Genomic DNA, 17,629 nt, shown 5'->3' on the forward strand with positions numbered 1-17,629 from the left:
ACCACCACCCATCTGCACACACAGAGAGGAGAAGAAGGTGAGGACTGGGAGACAGGGGGTGGTAGGGAGAGGAGGTCAGCCGTGGAACTTGAGCTGGCTCGGTGGGTATTAGCACCGCCGGAGCTTGCAGCCTGTGTGAGTGTGAGGGGGAGAGCGAGAGCAAGGGAGGGAGAGAGAGGCAGGCTGTGAGAGGAGAGAGGAGAGGGGGAGCGAGCGCTCCGCCAGCATGAGGACGGGCTTCTCTTTTCCATGCTCAGTTAATCTGGCTGTCAGTTGGTGTTAACGCTGCCGTTTAAGTGCTCCGATTCCAAGGGAAACAGACAAACCTCCCAGAAGGAAAGAAGGAAGCAAGCAAGGAAGGCAGGAACTGCAGGAGGAAAAGAACAGGCAGAACAGAGAGAGGAATCAAGGGAAGGGGGGGAAATACCAAATCTATGACTGGACCTGGGCTTCTTTTTCGCCAATGCAAAAAGGAATATGCAGCACATTTTTGCCTTCTTCTGCACCGGTTTCCTAGGCGCGGTAGTAGGTGCCAATTTCCCCAACAATATCCAGATCGGTGAGTGAGAGGGGCAGCCTGGGGAGGGACTTTCTGGGTCTGGCAAGGGTTTTTTTTTGGGGGGGGGTGCTTGTCTGTGTCCCCCAACCCCCCTGCTATGGACTGTGTTTAGATAGAAAGCTGAGTGATGATGGAAGGCAGACTTGGACCGCCAGCAGGGGAGGGGGCTTCTCTCGATCAGATGAGGAGCAGAGGGAAGTGCACACACACACACACACACACACACACACACACACACAAACACAGCTGCACACACACCACTCACACTCTAGGCATGAGCATGTGAAATGGAGGAACCACTGCTTTGAAAGAAAGAAAATTCAGGCTGTAGCGAGGAGGAAAGGGGTGGTGGGTGTTTAAAGGAGTTCACTCTATTGCTTGATAGATGGTGCCTGATTTCATTTATTTATGTAAATATGTGTGGTGTATTTCTGTGTGTGATTAGGTATTAAATATGCACATATGTATTTAACTGACGGAGGCGGTGATTTCTTGGCTGGGGGAGGGGAAAAAGAGACCCTCTAAAAGAAGGAGTGAAAGGTGCTGGGTTTATTGCAGCCCCTGAAATAATCCCAGGAGGCCCCCACTCTAAGTCAAGGGGGGCTCTCATTCCTGCGCTGGACGCCCCCAACTGCCTTCTCTGCTGTCTGCCATGCTGGGCTGGTGGTCTCCACTCCTCTGATCCTGGAACTTCCTAGCCTGCCTTTATTCCTTTCCTTGTCCCCCTCCTCTTAGATGTTCCATCCACAGACATTGTCTGCCTCTTACACACACACACACACACACAAGCACACACAGACACGTTTCCCTTCCCTCCTCTTAGTTGTCCCCATCACTAGACTCTATCTTCTCAACTTAGAGGCAGGTTTCAACATGCTGCCTGCCTTTTTGTTCCCCATTTCCCTCTCCTGGTTGTCGAGCTTCTAAAAGGACCCCTCACCCTCCCTGTATTTGTGGGGCAGTTGATAGTCACTGCTCCTCCTAATAATAATGGGTGAAAGCAAACAAACAGGAGCAATAACACCAGTAACAATGCGTGTCCACAAGGGCTCGGGGCTTCAGTGCGACCAGCATTCCAGTGCTGTGTGTGTCCCAGAATAGAGCTAGCTGCTTTGCTTGGAGGCATCTTGGATGGTTTGAGTTCTGTTCTCTCTCCCCAATAGGACATAGCTCCACCAGGGAAAGTTCCTGTAACTGGTAGTTTGTGTTCTTTGTGTGAGTGTGTGTTTGTGGGGGTACCTGGTGCAGGTCCTATTTTGCTGGGCACACATGTGCTGCAGTATCAGGCTCTCTCGGCCTCTCCAGCACGCTGGCCCCCAGGGTGGTTGGAACAGCCATGGAGTAACTTGCTTTGTTTCCTGACACCTGTTAAACTATATTCTGAAGTGTGTCTGTGTATATGTGTTAGTGCCTTACACGCAAAACAAAACTTCCTTCCTGCCTCGGGAGACACTTCCCTTGCAGCCCCTTCTATAGCTGCCTACCTCCCCACCCCCACCCCTCTCTTTCATTCATTAAGGAGGAGGCAGGGGATGGGGAAGTGTTTGGGGTGTGGTCAACGGGGGAGGGAGAGTGGAGCATCAGAATCCAGCAGGAGTTTTTTGTTTTTACTCTTTAAAATGGAGGCATATGAACATGTGTAAATCACTTGCTCTTATGTGTAGCCTTGTTTATGTTGGTACTTATGCGTTGCCCATACTTTGCTGATTGGAAATGCTTGTCTTGAGATATGTGGACTTGCTTTCTCCAAGTGTATTTACGTATAGCACTATGGGTATAAATGCATGGAGGTGGTTTGTGTTTTGTGTACGTGTATAAGATATGTTTTCCCATGTATCTCTGCAGATTTTTCATCATATTTAGCCCCAACTTATTTGTTCTACTGGTAAGACCATTATTTGTTTTCAAATAAAAGGTCGAAACATTAAATGGTAGAACAAACGCTGAAAATATCACCGCCATCAGGTAGTACTTGATTCTACTTGTATGATCGCTAATAAAAGCCTTACAGTCCATTTATTGGTTCTTAAAAACAAACACATACTCACTATATAAGAAGTTATAAGTACATTACGTTGGGACTGTGATTCCTGCGGAACCTGAGATAAACTTCTATGTAAACATTCATTATAGTTCAGTCTCTGGAAATAGCTGATTCTAATCCATAGAAATGGAATTTAATTCATTTTACACGTCCACAGTAAATACAAAGGTAAGCCATGTACTCTTGTTTCTTGGAACTAGAGCCCCAACCAGGCACCTTTGTTATGCTTTTCACTAGAACAGAATGTTCATACCCTCCTGACATTCTTAAACCCCCACATCTTTGAAGTCCAGTGTTCTACCATGCAAATATACACCATGGCAATCTCTTATGTAACAAGCCATTCCTAGGTAGCTGGGATCATGAGTGTCAAAGAAGAACCAAAATACTGTTTGTAAAAATCCAGGGTTTTCAGAAGAAATGAATAATATACTTCAGAGGTGATAGATTAGTTAAATTGCATGCAGGTCTTGCCAGGTCAAAGACCAAAAGTGTCAAAGCAAAGGGTTACAGAGCTGAACAAGCTCACAGGGTCCCAGAGCTAGATTTCCCCCTGCAACATTTGTTAGTACTACTTCCTGTAAGGCTCTGTAGTGAGGAATGGGTCCGATACAGGAAAATTAGACACAGCAAGGGTTTACATGCACACAAGAGCTTAGGCCACCTGGATGGTTACAGGAGGGAGTAGGAAGAGAAATGCAGTTCTCCTGTTTTCTCTGACCCAGTCTGGGTTGAGGAGTAAACAACCAAATGTTTGGGCAGAGTGATAGATATTAGAGGCCCTTGTCACATAAAAGCTCATCTGTGGAAGTTTAAGCCTCCATGTCCACTTGAGTCTATTTGGACTCCCCTCCCCACCACTGAAGGCTACAACTAGTGGGTTTGGCTTGGGGAGAAGAAAAAGGCCCATCTGGGGTGGGCTGTTGGGGAATAAAACCTGTCTCTATCCCAGACACCATGTTGCATTTTCTTTCCTCATAGGGGGATTATTTCCAAACCAGCAGTCACAGGAACATGCCGCTTTTAGATTTGCTTTGTCACAACTCACAGAGCCCCCAAAGCTGCTCCCCCAGATTGATATTGTGAACATCAGCGACAGCTTTGAGATGACCTATAGATGTAAGTAATCGTTGCTATTCCTGACATTTCTTTCTGAGATCGACCAATGAAAGGAGGGCCTGTGAGTAGGTGGTAGTGTTGCAAAAACCACTTGAGTTGTCATTCGTCTTCATAAGAGAAAGCCCTCCAAGAAAAATTTCCAGGGCCTTTTGAGTGATTCTATCAGTTGGTATTTTAGATCCTGGAATGCTTTAGAAAATGGGTCTGCTTTTTCACTGTCAGCTAACTTTAAATGCCAGTACGATGGGTGCTTGGGATGACTGCCTCTTCCCCACCTTGCAGAGGTTTTTTTCTTCTCCAGCTGAGAGAGTTTCACACATAAGAAACTTCTGAGAGATACAGAATTAAACATTCTGACTTGGGAAATATGGTTTAAAATGCATACGCCTCTCCTGTGCACAAGTTAAAAGGAGAAAATATACCTGTAGTTGATTAGAAAGGATATGTGACAAGTTGTCTATCTGGGTTCCCACTTTGGGAAATGTCCCTTAACTATTGTAAAGTTGGTGCCTTGATTATTTCCAAAATGCTTTGAAGTGATTGATTGCTTAAGACATAGTTTGTTGGATGGTCTTTGAGAAGTGACCTCAAGGAGAAGGAAGAAAGAAGTCTCTGACATATGAATTGAATGCATAAGATATGGTGGGCCACAAATACATTTTGAGTTTTTCTGACAACTGGGACTGAAAAGGAGATTTGTGTGGTTGCATGATTGCCATTTGATGACAGATGGAAGCATAAAAATTAATCAGTGGAGACATTTTCCCTCCAGGGATTAAGCTCAAGTAGGAATTTATGGCACAGAGGTGTGAGCTGAATGGGCAAGAACAACTGGAGACCTGAAACTGGATTAAATTGGCACCATAGGCTTTATGTGCGCCTATGGACTTGGTGACTTCTACTGAGCTTTGCATAGTCAAAGATATAGATCACATTTCTTTCATTTCTTTCCCACATTCCCTCATGGTGGGCTCTCAGTGGTTTGAACTGAATGTGCATTATGCATTGAAAGGTCATATTGAGAATTTGGAATTTTCCCTATCCCTAAGACCACTCATAAGATAATGTTCATACAAATTCCAAGAGTTATAATTATACCAGATTCCACTTATTGAGGATTTACTGTATGTTAAGAACTGTGATAAGTATTTTATAGACGATTATATTAGCATGCATTATCACTTATTGAGCATCACAAGCAAGAGTCCTTGCAATACACTAATTTTCATGTGTTAGCTGATTTAATCCTCAGAGGCACCTTAGGGGGGCAGTATGTTACCTTCTTTTTAGGAAACTGAGGCTGCACCAAGTTATATAACTTGCCAGGGTTGCCCAAGAAGTAAATGGTGGTCCTGTGGCTCCACAGCCCATGTTCCCGGCACTGTGATAGATATACTGTTCCTTACGGTAGCCTGATCAATTCTGCTTAGATTACTCAAGAAGCAAAAGGGAGTTTTCGGAGACTTTTAAGGTAGTGGCTTGATAAAGCACCTAAGGAGAAAACCTTATAGTGTTTCAAATTATAGCTGTGATTTTACCACAGGAGTGACCCATTGCATAAATAAAATAGCAGTTTTGCATTTTGGTAATGCTGAGGTTGGAAATCTTGTCTACTGTGTTACTCACTATCTATCCTTAAAAAGAGCTGGAGTTCAATTGTTGAGGTCTGTGTTCTGTGAAACCATCTCCCTGGAAAGCTGAATAATGTTGAATAGGTATTTGGTTTTCAGATAACCTCCATTCCTCTTTGAAGGGAGGATTTGGGTGTAGGCATCAACATATCTAAAAACCACCTGTGATTATGCATAATATTTTGCATTTATATGCATATGCTAATTTATTTACTGAGGAGAGAGGCTCCATAGCTTTTGTCATACTCCATAGATTTTGTCATACTCTCAAAGGGGTCCATTACTCAAGAAGGATTACTTGCTTAAGGAATCAGGAAAAATAAATGGCTGGTGTGCGTATTCACTCATACTGCCGAAAACTGTCTACAGCAGAGCTTGGTGGAATGAGATGTTAACTGCTGTCAAGATGTTGACTGGCAGGACAAGATAATAAAAGACAAAAAAAAAAAAAAAAAAAAACCACAGGAGGAAATGTTCTGAGGCAAAGGTGGTGCTTCTGTATTGTTATCTTAACTACCTAACACTTGATCTGTGATAGAGTTGTTGGCCATTTACTGGGGAGATTGAATTATGATACATGCTGTTATCCATTGTGGTTGGTGAACCTGGAGTGAATGGATCTGGGTTCTTGAACTTGATTCCTGCCATATACCAGTGTACAGGTTTCTATTAATTTGGCCATTCTTTAAATGCTTCTTCAATGCTATGAACTGAGGTGGACCCCAGGAAAATAGAGATGATAAAAGGCGCTTGCTTTCAAGTAGCTTGTGGTCCAGTGGGGAATATTGCTGTGGGGATTGTCTGAGAAGCAATAATGCTATCTTGTGCTTAGATCTTTAGTTTTTTCTCTTTAGCTCCAAGATCAGAGCCAGTACTGGGCAATTTGGGTGGCAGTGGTGGCACTGTAATTCCCAGCCTGCCTGGAAGGTTCTCTGTTAGCTTTTATATGAGGCCAGGAAACCTTTAGGGGCTATGTTCCCTATGGTCTGTTGGTTTGGGAAAACTGTACATCTGTCCCGATTTGAATTGAGTAACAAATGTCAAAGGGAATAGACAGATTTTAGGTGGGCTACATTAACTAATCATTTATGGAAAACCAAGAAAAGCATCTTACTCAGGTTTAATTTCATGTGCTTTTTTGAAATCTGGACTGGCAGTTAAATTAACTGCCTCAGTCTTACCTCCTAGAAATAACTAAATATTTGTTTTTCTTTCTTTTTTTTTTTTTTTTTGAATTCTATTTATTTATTTAGAGAGAGTGTGTGTGCACAGGGGGAGGGGCAGAGGGAGAAGGGGAGAATCTCAAGCAGACTCCCTTCTGAGCATGGAGCCCTATGCAGGGCATCTTGATCCCAGGACCCTGAGATCATGACCTGAGCCAAAATCAAGAGTAGGATGTCCAACTGACTGAACCACCCAGGCGCCTCGCTAAGTATTTGCTTTTCATAATTTTTGCTGTCTTTTGGTTTTTTTCCTGCCCATTTTGCTATTCACTGTCCTTCCACCAGAGGGTAGAGAAGGGAAGGGAGAGGAAGTGTAACAAGACTATTCCTGCTGGAAATGTTGGCATCAGGGGATTACAAAGGCAAAGTGATGCTTGTAGGGTAGGGGATGCAGTGAAGATGGAAGAGGAGTACTGCTAACACCAGTAGCCAAGATGAGAGTTTTATATGTTCTTTGCATTCAAGCTTCCTTGCTTTCCTTGTCTGCGGTCATTAAGGGATAAAGTCATTGAATCAGCAAATGCCTTATGTTCTCCTCTGAGCACTCTTCCAAGCCTAGAGGGGCAGGAGTTGAGGAGACTTTCCACAGAGATAGTAGTTACTGACCAGATATTCAGCTTATCTTGGTGCCTTTATGATGGGTATAAACAAAGGAACAGGTGAGATGCAAATTGGGGTTTCTATTAGAGGTCTGAGGAGCAGTTACAACTTAATTCTTACCTTTTCATTCATTCATGCTGCACATATATGCTGAATGCCTACTTTATGCCCGGTGCTGTACCAGGTGCTAGGAATATAGTGACCAACAAAGAAAACACAGTCTTTTTTCTCGTGGGGGTTACAGTTTTGCCAGGAGGACCTCAATCTTCAGTGCATATAAAATTCACCCAGGGAGCTTATTTAAAGCAAGACTCAGGGATGGATTCTGGACTTCTTGAGTAAGAATATTCAAGAGCTGGCCCTGGGGGGGATTCCATAGTAGTTAGTATGGGGATCACACTTTGAGAAACTCTTTAATCTAAAAAGCTTTCCATTCCCTTCGCAAGCATGTTTGAGCCCTTAATCAAGCCCAGACATGGTGTTAAGCACCAGAAGTACAGAGAAAAGTAAGACATGTTCCCTGCCCTGTAGGACTTTATCCCTAGTGAGGCTGGCCATCCTGTAAAGAGAAAATTAAGATACAATGTTGTGTTGGAGAGAAATTCGTAGGGAGTGTTAGAGATGCCCTAAGGAGTAGGTATGGCCTCTCAGAGGGTGGTGGTAGAATTGAGTCTCAATGATAAAGGGAAGTTTTCCAGGAAGACAAGGTAAGGGGGCAAGAAGGGGATGAAGCAAGTGTGTTCTGGGCACAGGGAATGACAGGTGCAAAGGTAAAGAGGATAACGTTACTGTGTTACTCTCTTGCTCTGGCCTCTTGTGGCATTCCAGGCTGGGCCTCTCATCCATTTATCTAATACTGCACAAGGGGTCACAGAATGGCCTTCCATAAGCCAGGTACAGCACAATATTTAAGAATCATGGAATTTCACATCAAAATTTGGGTATCTTATGTCTCTTCAAAATTTTAAAAGATGTGGCAATACTGGGTTTCACATTTATGTAGTCCCAATTTGCTAAGATAGAGGTGGGAGTATTCCATCTAGATGGTTTCTTTCCCAACCAGCCCATTTCTTTCATTTTATTTGGCTCCCTGGCTCCTGGAAGCATTGTGTTTTCAAGCCCCAGTTGGTTTGTCCTGCATTGTTGCCTTGATGTATGTTTGTAAGTCAACTCTACCACCACAATATGAAACAATGTCCAGAAAGGTCATGTGTATCTATTGTTTGTGTTGCTGAGAACACCCAGCAAAGTGCTGTACCCCTAATGCAAATGAACAGATATCTCCAGGAGTCAGGGAATCACACAGCATAAAGATGCTAAGAGCCGGGACGCCTGGGTGGCTCAGTCAGTTAAGCTTCCAAGTCTTGGTTTCAGCTCAGGTCATGGTCTCAGGGTTGTGGGATCAAGCCCCACATTGGGCTCCACGCTCAGCATGGGGTCCGCTGGAGATTCTTTCCCTCTCCAACCCCTTTGCCCTCCCCCTACTCATGCTCACCATCTCTCTCTCTGAAATAAGTAAATAAAATCTTAAAAAAAAAAAAAAAACCCAAGATGCTGAGATCCTAAACGGTAGTCAGGTGGGGTTAGTTGCCTAATTATGGTGGGTTTCCCTCTGTTATAGATCCACTCAGGAAGCCCAAGGTGGATCTAGCTAGACTTTAGGCAGGGATAACAGACAGATGGCATCTTAGTTCTTGCCCAAGAGTCCCTCATCGTTTTTAGAGTTGCAGATTAATAGTCCAGTGAATTTAAAATGTGCAGTGCTTTTTAAAATATGGCATAAAAATCCAGATTTCTGGCTTCTCTGAAAAACTTAGGGCATCAGGAAACCCTGGACCCACATTCCTGCTCAGCTTTTCTTGTCTAGAGCTGAGAAGTGCTGTCCTCTTTCTTTTTTTTTTTAAGATTTTATTTATTTATTCGAGAGAGAGAGAGAAACAGCATGAGCAGGGTGAAGGGCAGAGAGAGAGGAAGCAGACTCCCTGCTGAGCAGGGAACCGGACATGGGGCTCTATCTCAGGACTCTGAAATCATGACCTAAGCTGAAGTCAGACGCCCAACTGATTGAGCCACCCAGGTACCACAGTGCTGTCCTCCTTAAGTATAAGGCATAAACTCTCAAATTTACCAAAAGTCTTCAGCATTCCCTGTTGTACACGTGGCCATTGTAACAAAATAATGCTGCTTGCCCAGGTATGTGAGCGAGCCAGTCTGCTCACACCTAATTTATATCCTTCAGCACCTGTCATTTCATTATTTCATTTGAATAATATCTCTTTTTCACTCTATAACTAATAGTAGAGGACACAAAAGATGTGTAACTTCTGCTCTCAAGAAATTTGCATGTAGTAACAAAAAGAATGGAAGGCTGGTGCTGAGTAAACAAAGATTATTTCCGAGACCCACCATGTGACAGATACTTCACATATGTTGTCTTTGAGTTTTATAACAATCCTGGAAGATCATTATCCCCATTTTGTAGGTGATGCTATGGAGACTGAGCAAGAGTAAGTGTCTTCCCCATATTCTCCGGTGGAGCAGGGCTGAGCCAATATTTGAAGTCAGCTTTTGGGACTCCAAAACTCTGTGAGCTTTCCCCCTTCCAAAATGCATGACTCTAGGGACACAGAAAAGAAAAAGAGCAGTAAAAGAGTCCAACAAGAAGTGCCCCCATGAAGTTTATGATTCAGGGTTAAGAGCTAAGACTTGTGAGGCAGAGCATGGCTGTGGATAATAAGGAAGACCGCTGGGGAGGTTGAGCAGGCCCTGAAAGGTGGAGCATGCATTTGTGGTTGTGAGGTGGAGAGTTCAGAGTCAGTCTCCTGTGTTCACCCTGTGCTCTCGGTTACATAGCAGATGTCTGCGCATCTCTCGCTAATGTTACAAATCTGACTGTGGCTTCTCCATCTTCACCCAAGCCCTCACTTTAAGACATGCAGGCATCAACATGTGTCTGTTTTTCACTCTGGGTTTTTGCTATTATTATTATTATTATTATTATTATTATTATATTGATAATCAGAAGCTTTTTTGTGCCAAGGTTTGTGAACATTGCTTCCTCTGACTAGTTTGAAGACATCAGCTGAGATCCATGAGATTACTGTTCTTCTCTCAGACACTCAAGATAAATGGTTAAGATTCATTCATTTGTTCATTCCTTCAAAACCTTATTATTATTGCCCTCCATGGAGCCTATGTACCATTACTGCCCCCTTCCATACCCTAGCAGACAGCAGTCATTGATTACAGAATTCTTTCCCACTGAATGTAGACATAGCCTTAAATTCTTTTTTTTCTTTCATTTTTTCCCTTCCTTCCTTCTTTCTTTCCTCCCTCCCTCTCTTTCTTTCTCTTTCTTTCTTTCTTTTTTCCCTCCCTTCCTTCTTCCCTCCCTCCTTCTTTTCTTTTCTTTTCTTTTCTTTTTTCTTTTCTTTTCTTGTCTCTTCTGCTTTCTTTTCCTTTCCTTTCCTTTCCTTTCCTCTCCTTTCCTTTCCTTTCCTTTCTTTTCTTTTTTCTTTCTCATCATAGCATTCCAGGCAACTATTACAAATTCAGAGTTGAAGTTGTTGCAAGAGATAAAATCCATTTGCCACCACAAGGCATTACACTAGGAATTGAGGAAAATGAAATGCATTAGGCATTGACTCTCCCCTCTAAGGGGCTCAGGTTCTTAAAGAGGTAATAGGCATGCCTAAAAAAACCAATATAATGGAGAGGTTCTCTCTCTTTCTTTCTTTCCTCATATCTCCCTCCCCACCCCCCCCACCCCCCCCCCCCCCACACCAAGTTTGAGGCAGTGAAAATATGTGAATTGGGATTTGAAAACATGGGTTCAAATTCTGGACTATCTGTCTCCTGGAAACATTGCCGTGAGTGACTTTGGAAAATCACCACACCCCCAACCTTACTTATAAAATAAAGCTCATATGATTTCTAAGAGTCCCTCTAGGGCTGTATTTCTATGGTAAGAGTGTATGGAAAACTCAGGGACAAACTGTTTAGAGAAGAAGCTCTTGTATCAGCCACTAGTTCGACTAAGGAAAGCTCTGAACTCTCCCCCATCACGTTATACATCCAGGCTACATTTTGTATGCAAGGGCAAGAGTACTAAGCCTCCCATGGGTCTCAGGTGCATTCATTCAATATTCAACAAGTATTTATGGATTGCTTACTACTGTGAATGAAAACAGAAGTCAGCCCTGTGCTCATGGAGCTTACCAGCTAGTGAGAGATGCAGGTATTAGTCAAATAATTATACAGAGGAGTATATCATTACAGGTTGTGATAAAGATGTGAAAGAAAGGGCCATGACTCAATGGAAGCATATTACAAAGGAATCAGCTCTGGGCAGAGGGATGAATAGGTGTTTGAGCTGAGAACTGAAGGCTTTTAGCGATGTGGTGCTTGGAACAGCAGGCATGTTCTAGAGGCTTCCTGGGCAGAAGCCTGAGAGGAGGGGAAGTGAGGGATAAGGGGAGTGGGGGGCTGGAAAGGATGGCAAGGGCTAGGCCTTGTGGGCCCTGTTACAGATTTTGATCTTTAGCCTAAGAGCTGTGGGAAACTCACTGAAGGGTTTTAAGCAGAGAAGTGTCATGTTCAGATTTCTGTTTTCTCACCAGGAATCAGATGCTTGAGAGCACTTTGCCACTTTTGTGTTCCCTGAAGACTTTCTGCTTATGTAGCAATGATCTTTGTGCCTTTACTCCTGTTGCCAATTTGGGATGAAGTCTGGCAGATGGGCAGAGGGCTGGGGACAGACGCTGGGGGGAAGGGGAAGCTGACGACTGGGTGTAGGGGTAAGTTGTCATGTGTGCTCCGTGGTGTGCCCGTGGGTGTGCTCATGGAGACTGGAGGCTGATCCACCACAGGGCTGGTAAGCTTGGGTGTGCAAGCAAGCACTCAGCTGGAGTCTCCACTTACTTCATCAGCAAGAACCTTGATCTGCAGTCAAAGTGGACAACTCAATACTGTTTCCTCCACTTGAACCCAAACACTTTTCCTTCCATGTTTGCCTGTTGAAATTCGGTCCTTCTGGTTAGTTCTAGCCCTTATATCACCTTCTCCAGGAAGCCTTCCTTGCTTTCTCATGTTTACACCCTCCTCCTCTGCCCCTTGGCTCTTTGTACCTTCCCTATAGCAGCTGTCACACGTAGTGCTGGGTTTTAGTCACCAGGACCCTTGTCTTATTTGACCAACTGATCTAAGCAACTTGGGAGCAGTGTCCACATTTTCTGTAACTTCCTATTACAGTGTCTACCATAGAATAGTGTTCAGTGATGCTAGTTGAACGAATGAATGAATGAATGAATGAACGAACGAATGAATGCATAGCTGTGTATTATGTAACACTGGAGCAGCGATGAGAATAAGCCTGAATTATTGCCATTTATGGGGGCCATGCTTTAATATTATGAGTTTTGAGAGTTCCAAGAGACTGTGTTGTAAATTCCTGTGGAAGGCTATTACAATTGTGTTTCTAGAAAGTGATGGGATCGAAAACCAGTTGTAAGCCACATCAAAAGCTCAGTCCAGCTTCTTCTGGACTATTGTCAGTAAGGGTCCTGGATAAGGTATGACTCCACTTTCTAGATCAAATATTTCTGGTTCAAGACCTGGCTGTGCCACTGAGGCCTTGTATGGCTTGGAGAAGTCAGTTCTATTTTTCTGAACCTCAGTTTCTTTCCAGAAGGAAATACTTCTATCAATGACGTGTGGTTATTACGAGAAGGAACAAATGATAGTTGATTTCAAATCAACTTGCCACTCAATGCAATACCATGAGATAGCTACTTTTATTCTCCCTTTCCCCAGGTGAGAAAACTGAGCTCTCAGAGGGAGTGAGCAGGGGCAGTGGCCTGTGTGTGTCTGGTTCCATCCCTAGACATCTGCAGGCTGGGAGAGCTTTCTTCATTCCACTGACAGCTATGTCTGCTGCTCTTGTGGACCCTGTAGTTTCCCTTCCATGGCAGCAGCTCTGCTCCCCTGCTATCAGAACTTGCTGCTTTGGTCACACAGCCCTCTGTGCTTTCAAGTGGCCTGTGCTGCTCTGTGGCGCCTGCAGTCAAGGTGTGCAGTGCACTGAAGATCCTGGACAGCTCTTTCTGCCCTGACTGCTCTTGTGACTTTGGTGTGGCACAGTTTGCTATCCAGAGAGCACATGGAAGCCCAAGGTCATGGGAGGTCCAGATCACAGAGGATAAAGGCAACATTGGGGTTAATGAGGCAGTTGGAAGCTAATGAAATTGACACCCAATGGTTAAGAGTGCTTCTGTGGGTTCATTATGTAGACTCTCTAGGATGGAAATGAACTTTTTAAGAACAGCATTTATTGGGTGGCACAGCAGTTAAGCGTCTGCCTTCGGCTCAGGGCGTGATCCCGGCGTTATGGGATCGAGCCCCACATCAGGCTCTTCCACTATGAGCCTGCTTCTTCCTCCCCCACTCCCCCTGGTTGTGTTCCCTCTCTCGCTGGCTGTCTCTATCTCTGTCAAATAAATAAATAAAATCTTTAAAAAAAAAAAAAAGAACAGCATTTATTTTGTGTACAAAAGTGATATGTGTATTGTAGAAAGCCATGGGAACATAGACACCAAACAAAATAAAATTTGTGTAATTACAGTAGTAAGGACAAACTTCCCATCTTTCTTATGAACATATCAACTTAAAAATTGAGAATAGATTGATATTATTGTCCTACAGCATGATTTTTTTACCCAGTGTTACATATATGTTATTTTGAATATTGTGCATCTCTTTTTGATGTCTTTCTAAAAGCGTATTGTAATACGTACAACTTACATATGTACAATTTATTTGTCTCCTTTTATTGAATGTCTAGTTTATTTCCAAATATTTTCCTACAAACAATGCTATGATCATCATCCCAATAAAAGTTTAAGCATTTGTATATATTATTCTGATTTTAAGAGCATTATAGACCAGTAGGACAATTTCCAATGAGATTTAATAGAATAATTAGTATATACAGGAATTGAAATAATTTGTTCAGTGTTGGTATTGACTTGCTGTATGACCTTGAGAAATCTTTGTGCCTACTTTTGTTTCCAGATGTATAATATGGGGTTATTATACCAGATTCTCAGAATTATTAGAAGAGACAAACGTCATCACTCATATGAAAGAGCTTTGAAAAATCAGAAGTGTTAGGGAAATGCAGGGTAATATAATTAACTAGGCTTCTTAACTATTAACATAAATGCACCACAAGTACAATGCGACTAATTAATCTTTAGTGTTTTGCTAGGAGGGTGGTCATTATCTATGAATGAATCTATTTTGTGGATGGGGAAAATTGAAACCTCAAGGAGGCTAAGTTTACCCAGGGTCCAAATACGCAACAATGCTAAATCTGAAAGCATGTCTTTACACTTATGATTCAGCCCACAAGACTGGACTAAATATGTGGGCCATTGTCTTCAACTTAAGAAGTTACTGCTCATGGAGAGAAAGGGCAATCCCATTTGGGCAGTGAGCAGTCAGGACTCTCTTGGTAGCATGTGACAGAAACCTAACCAACTGGATAGTTTTGACTTTATGTACAGGTAGATTCAGGGGCTTGAATAATGTCATGAGGACTGAGATATACCCTCTGAATTTTCAGTCTCAGCTTTTCACTAAATTGGCTTTATTTTCAGACATATGAATATCATATGCCAGATCCAATTGTCAGATTCCAGCACAACCAGCCTTTACCTGCCCATTTGAAGGTCTAATGGAAAGGGAACTTCTCCTTTTCCCATCCATTCCCATTAGAAAAAAGTCCTGGGCCTAATGTCACTGAATAAAAATAAGGACTCATACTCATTTCTGAACATGACACGGTGACCAGGACATTACTGTCTTTTGGTTGGTCTAGGTCTAGTCAGATGACCATTCTTAAAGCTTGGGGTGGTGAGAAGAACCAGATGGATTGTTAGTTTCAGTCAGCCCCCATGCCAGACTACAGGGACATTGGGAAGGAGTAGTTCTCCAAAGGAAATCAGGATACTATTCCTCAGTAGGCAAATAATAATAATAATGATAATATTAATAATAATAAATTTAAAAAAAAAACAGATGTTCTCCCATGGTGCATCTCTGCAGAAAGGAAAATTTGGAGAAGCTGGAGCTAGACCAAAAGAGGCACAGAAGAGCCACCAATGAGAGAGGAGCATACGAGGGACTCTGGTGGGTAAGGCAAGATCAGAAGTCAGTGCCAGCAAAAGGTTTGAAATCCAGGCAGATTCATGAGTCAAAGCTAAGGAGACTTTGATAATTCCTATTCAGCCAGGAGCAAACCTGTGTTCATGGAACAATTTTTAGAAGTGTAGTCCACACAAATGGGTGTGACTGGGGGGTGGCGGGTCTTTTCAGATTACTCTCTGACAGAATGTTGGGGCTGTCAGCCCTAAGATATCTGGTGATTTTGAGGCACCCATACTTTCTCCCAGTGACCAAGACATTTCCTGCTCTACTCGGACACTCAAGCTATTGTGCACAAACTCTTTAACAGTCCCGGTTGGAATCTTGGCCACAAATCTGATGAGCCCACACCACCAGATGGTAGGTTCTTCTAATTGGTTCCATCCCTCCTAGTTTTTGGCAGGATTGAAGGCTTCCCTATGCCTGAAGAGGGGGACAGAGAAAGGCAGGATGAAATGAAGGAGGTTTTAACCTCTGTTAAACAGGCAGTGTTCTTAAGTTAGTTTCTATTTAAGGAGAACTGGGTGGTGTGGTTCTTTCTTGCCAGGTCATGGATTCATAGTGGACTGAAATTCTAAAACTAATACTGATGAGACGCAGGATTATAAGGATTAGAAAGTGGTTTGCTGGGGCGCCTGGGTGGCACAGCGGTTAAGCATCTGCCTTCGGCTCGGCGTGATCCCGGCGTTCCGGGATCGAGCCCCACATCAGGCTCTTCCACTATGAGCCTGCTTCCTCCTCTCCCATTCCCCCTGCTTGTGTTCCCTCTCTCACTGGCTGTCTCTATTTCTGTCAAATAAATAAATAAAATCTTTAAAAAAAAAAAAAAAGAAAGTGGTTTGCTTAGCTAGAAAGGTGAACTGATCTAGGGGAGGGATTTCACTCATTCAGTTATTGATATTTATGGAGCATTGTGGTAGATTCAATTATTATTTGGTAATTATCCATCTCGTCCCCCAAACTCCTAGGGAAGAGTATATCTCCATGCTCCATTAATTTTATGTTTGGTCATGTGACTGGCTTTTGCAACTGGGGTATTTTTAGGCGTGTTTCAAGCAGAAGCCATGAGAAAAAACAAAAAAACAAAACCGTGCCTCAGAGAGTCTGCTGGTCCCAGAAGAAACAAAAATACAAAACACAGAGGTGCTAATATCTTCTCCCATTCCGTGGGCTGCCTCTTAGTTTTTTGACTGTTTCCTTGGCTGTGCAGAAGATTTTTATCTTGATGAAGCCCGCAAGTTCATTTTTTCTTTTGTTTCTCTTGCCTTTGGAGATGTGTCATGAAAAAGTTTCTGTGTCCGATGTCAAAGAGGTTACAGCCTATGTTCTCCTCTATGATTTTTTTTAATGTTTTTTTTTAATTATATTATGTTAGTCACCATACAGTACATCCCTGGTTTCTGATGTAAAGTTCGATGATTCATTAGTTGCGTATAACACCCAGTGCACCATGCAACACATGCCCTCCTTACTACCCATCACCAGTCTATCCCATTCCCCATCCCCCTCCCCTCTGAAGCCCTCAGTTTGTTTCTCGGAGTCCATAGTCTCTCATGCTTCATTCCCCCTTCTGATTACCGCCCCCCTTTCTTTATCCCTTTCTTCCCCTACAGATCTTCCTAGTTCTTATGTTCCATAGATGAGAGAAATCATATGATAATTGTCTTTCTCTGCTTGGCTTATTTCACTTAGCATTATCTCCTCCAGTGCCATCCATGTTGCAGCAAATGTTGAGAACTCGTTCTTTCTGATAGCTGAGTAATATTCCATTGTATATATGGACCACAACTTTTTAATCCAGTCCTCTGTTGAAGGGCATCTCAGTTCCTTCCATGATTTAGCTATTGTGGACAATGCTGCTATGAACATTGGGGTGCATTTGGCCCTTCTCTTCACTACGTCTGTATCTTTGGGGTAAATACCCAGTAGTGCAATGGCTGGGTCATAGGGTAGCTCAATTTTTAACTTTTTAAGGGACCTCCACACTGTTTTCCAGAGTGTCTGTACCAACTTGCATTCCCACCAATAATGTAGGAGGGATCCCCTTTCTCCACATCCTCTCCAGTAATTGTTGTTTCTTGCCTTGTCAATTTTTGCCATTCTAACTGGCGTAAGGTGGTATCTTAGTGTGGTTTTGATTTGAATTTCCCTGATGGCTAATGATTTTGAACATTTTTTCATGTGTCTGTTAGCCATTTGTATGTCATCATTGGAAAAGTGTCTGTTCATATCTTCTGCCCATTTTATGATT

The 17,629-nt window shown here is 43.0% G+C and overlaps 1 protein-coding gene across 4 annotated transcripts in view; it reads left to right on the forward strand.

Moving 5' to 3' along the window:
* Positions 1-477: 477 nt before the first annotated feature.
* Positions 478-17,629, forward strand: part of GRIA1 (glutamate ionotropic receptor AMPA type subunit 1) — a 294,934-nt gene continuing 277,782 nt past the window's right edge. For all 4 annotated transcript variants that reach the window (XM_026510831.4, XM_026510832.4, XM_044388532.3 and 1 more), the window contains exons 1-2: positions 478-559; positions 3,585-3,722. In XM_026510831.4, the coding sequence (XP_026366616.2) occupies positions 478-559; positions 3,585-3,722 (220 nt within the window). The remainder of the gene's footprint in view (positions 560-3,584; positions 3,723-17,629) is intronic.

This window comes from Ursus arctos, unplaced genomic scaffold (genome assembly GCF_023065955.2).
Source record: "Ursus arctos isolate Adak ecotype North America unplaced genomic scaffold, UrsArc2.0 scaffold_15, whole genome shotgun sequence".
In the NCBI taxonomy this organism is placed as follows: domain Eukaryota; kingdom Metazoa; phylum Chordata; class Mammalia; order Carnivora; family Ursidae; genus Ursus; species Ursus arctos.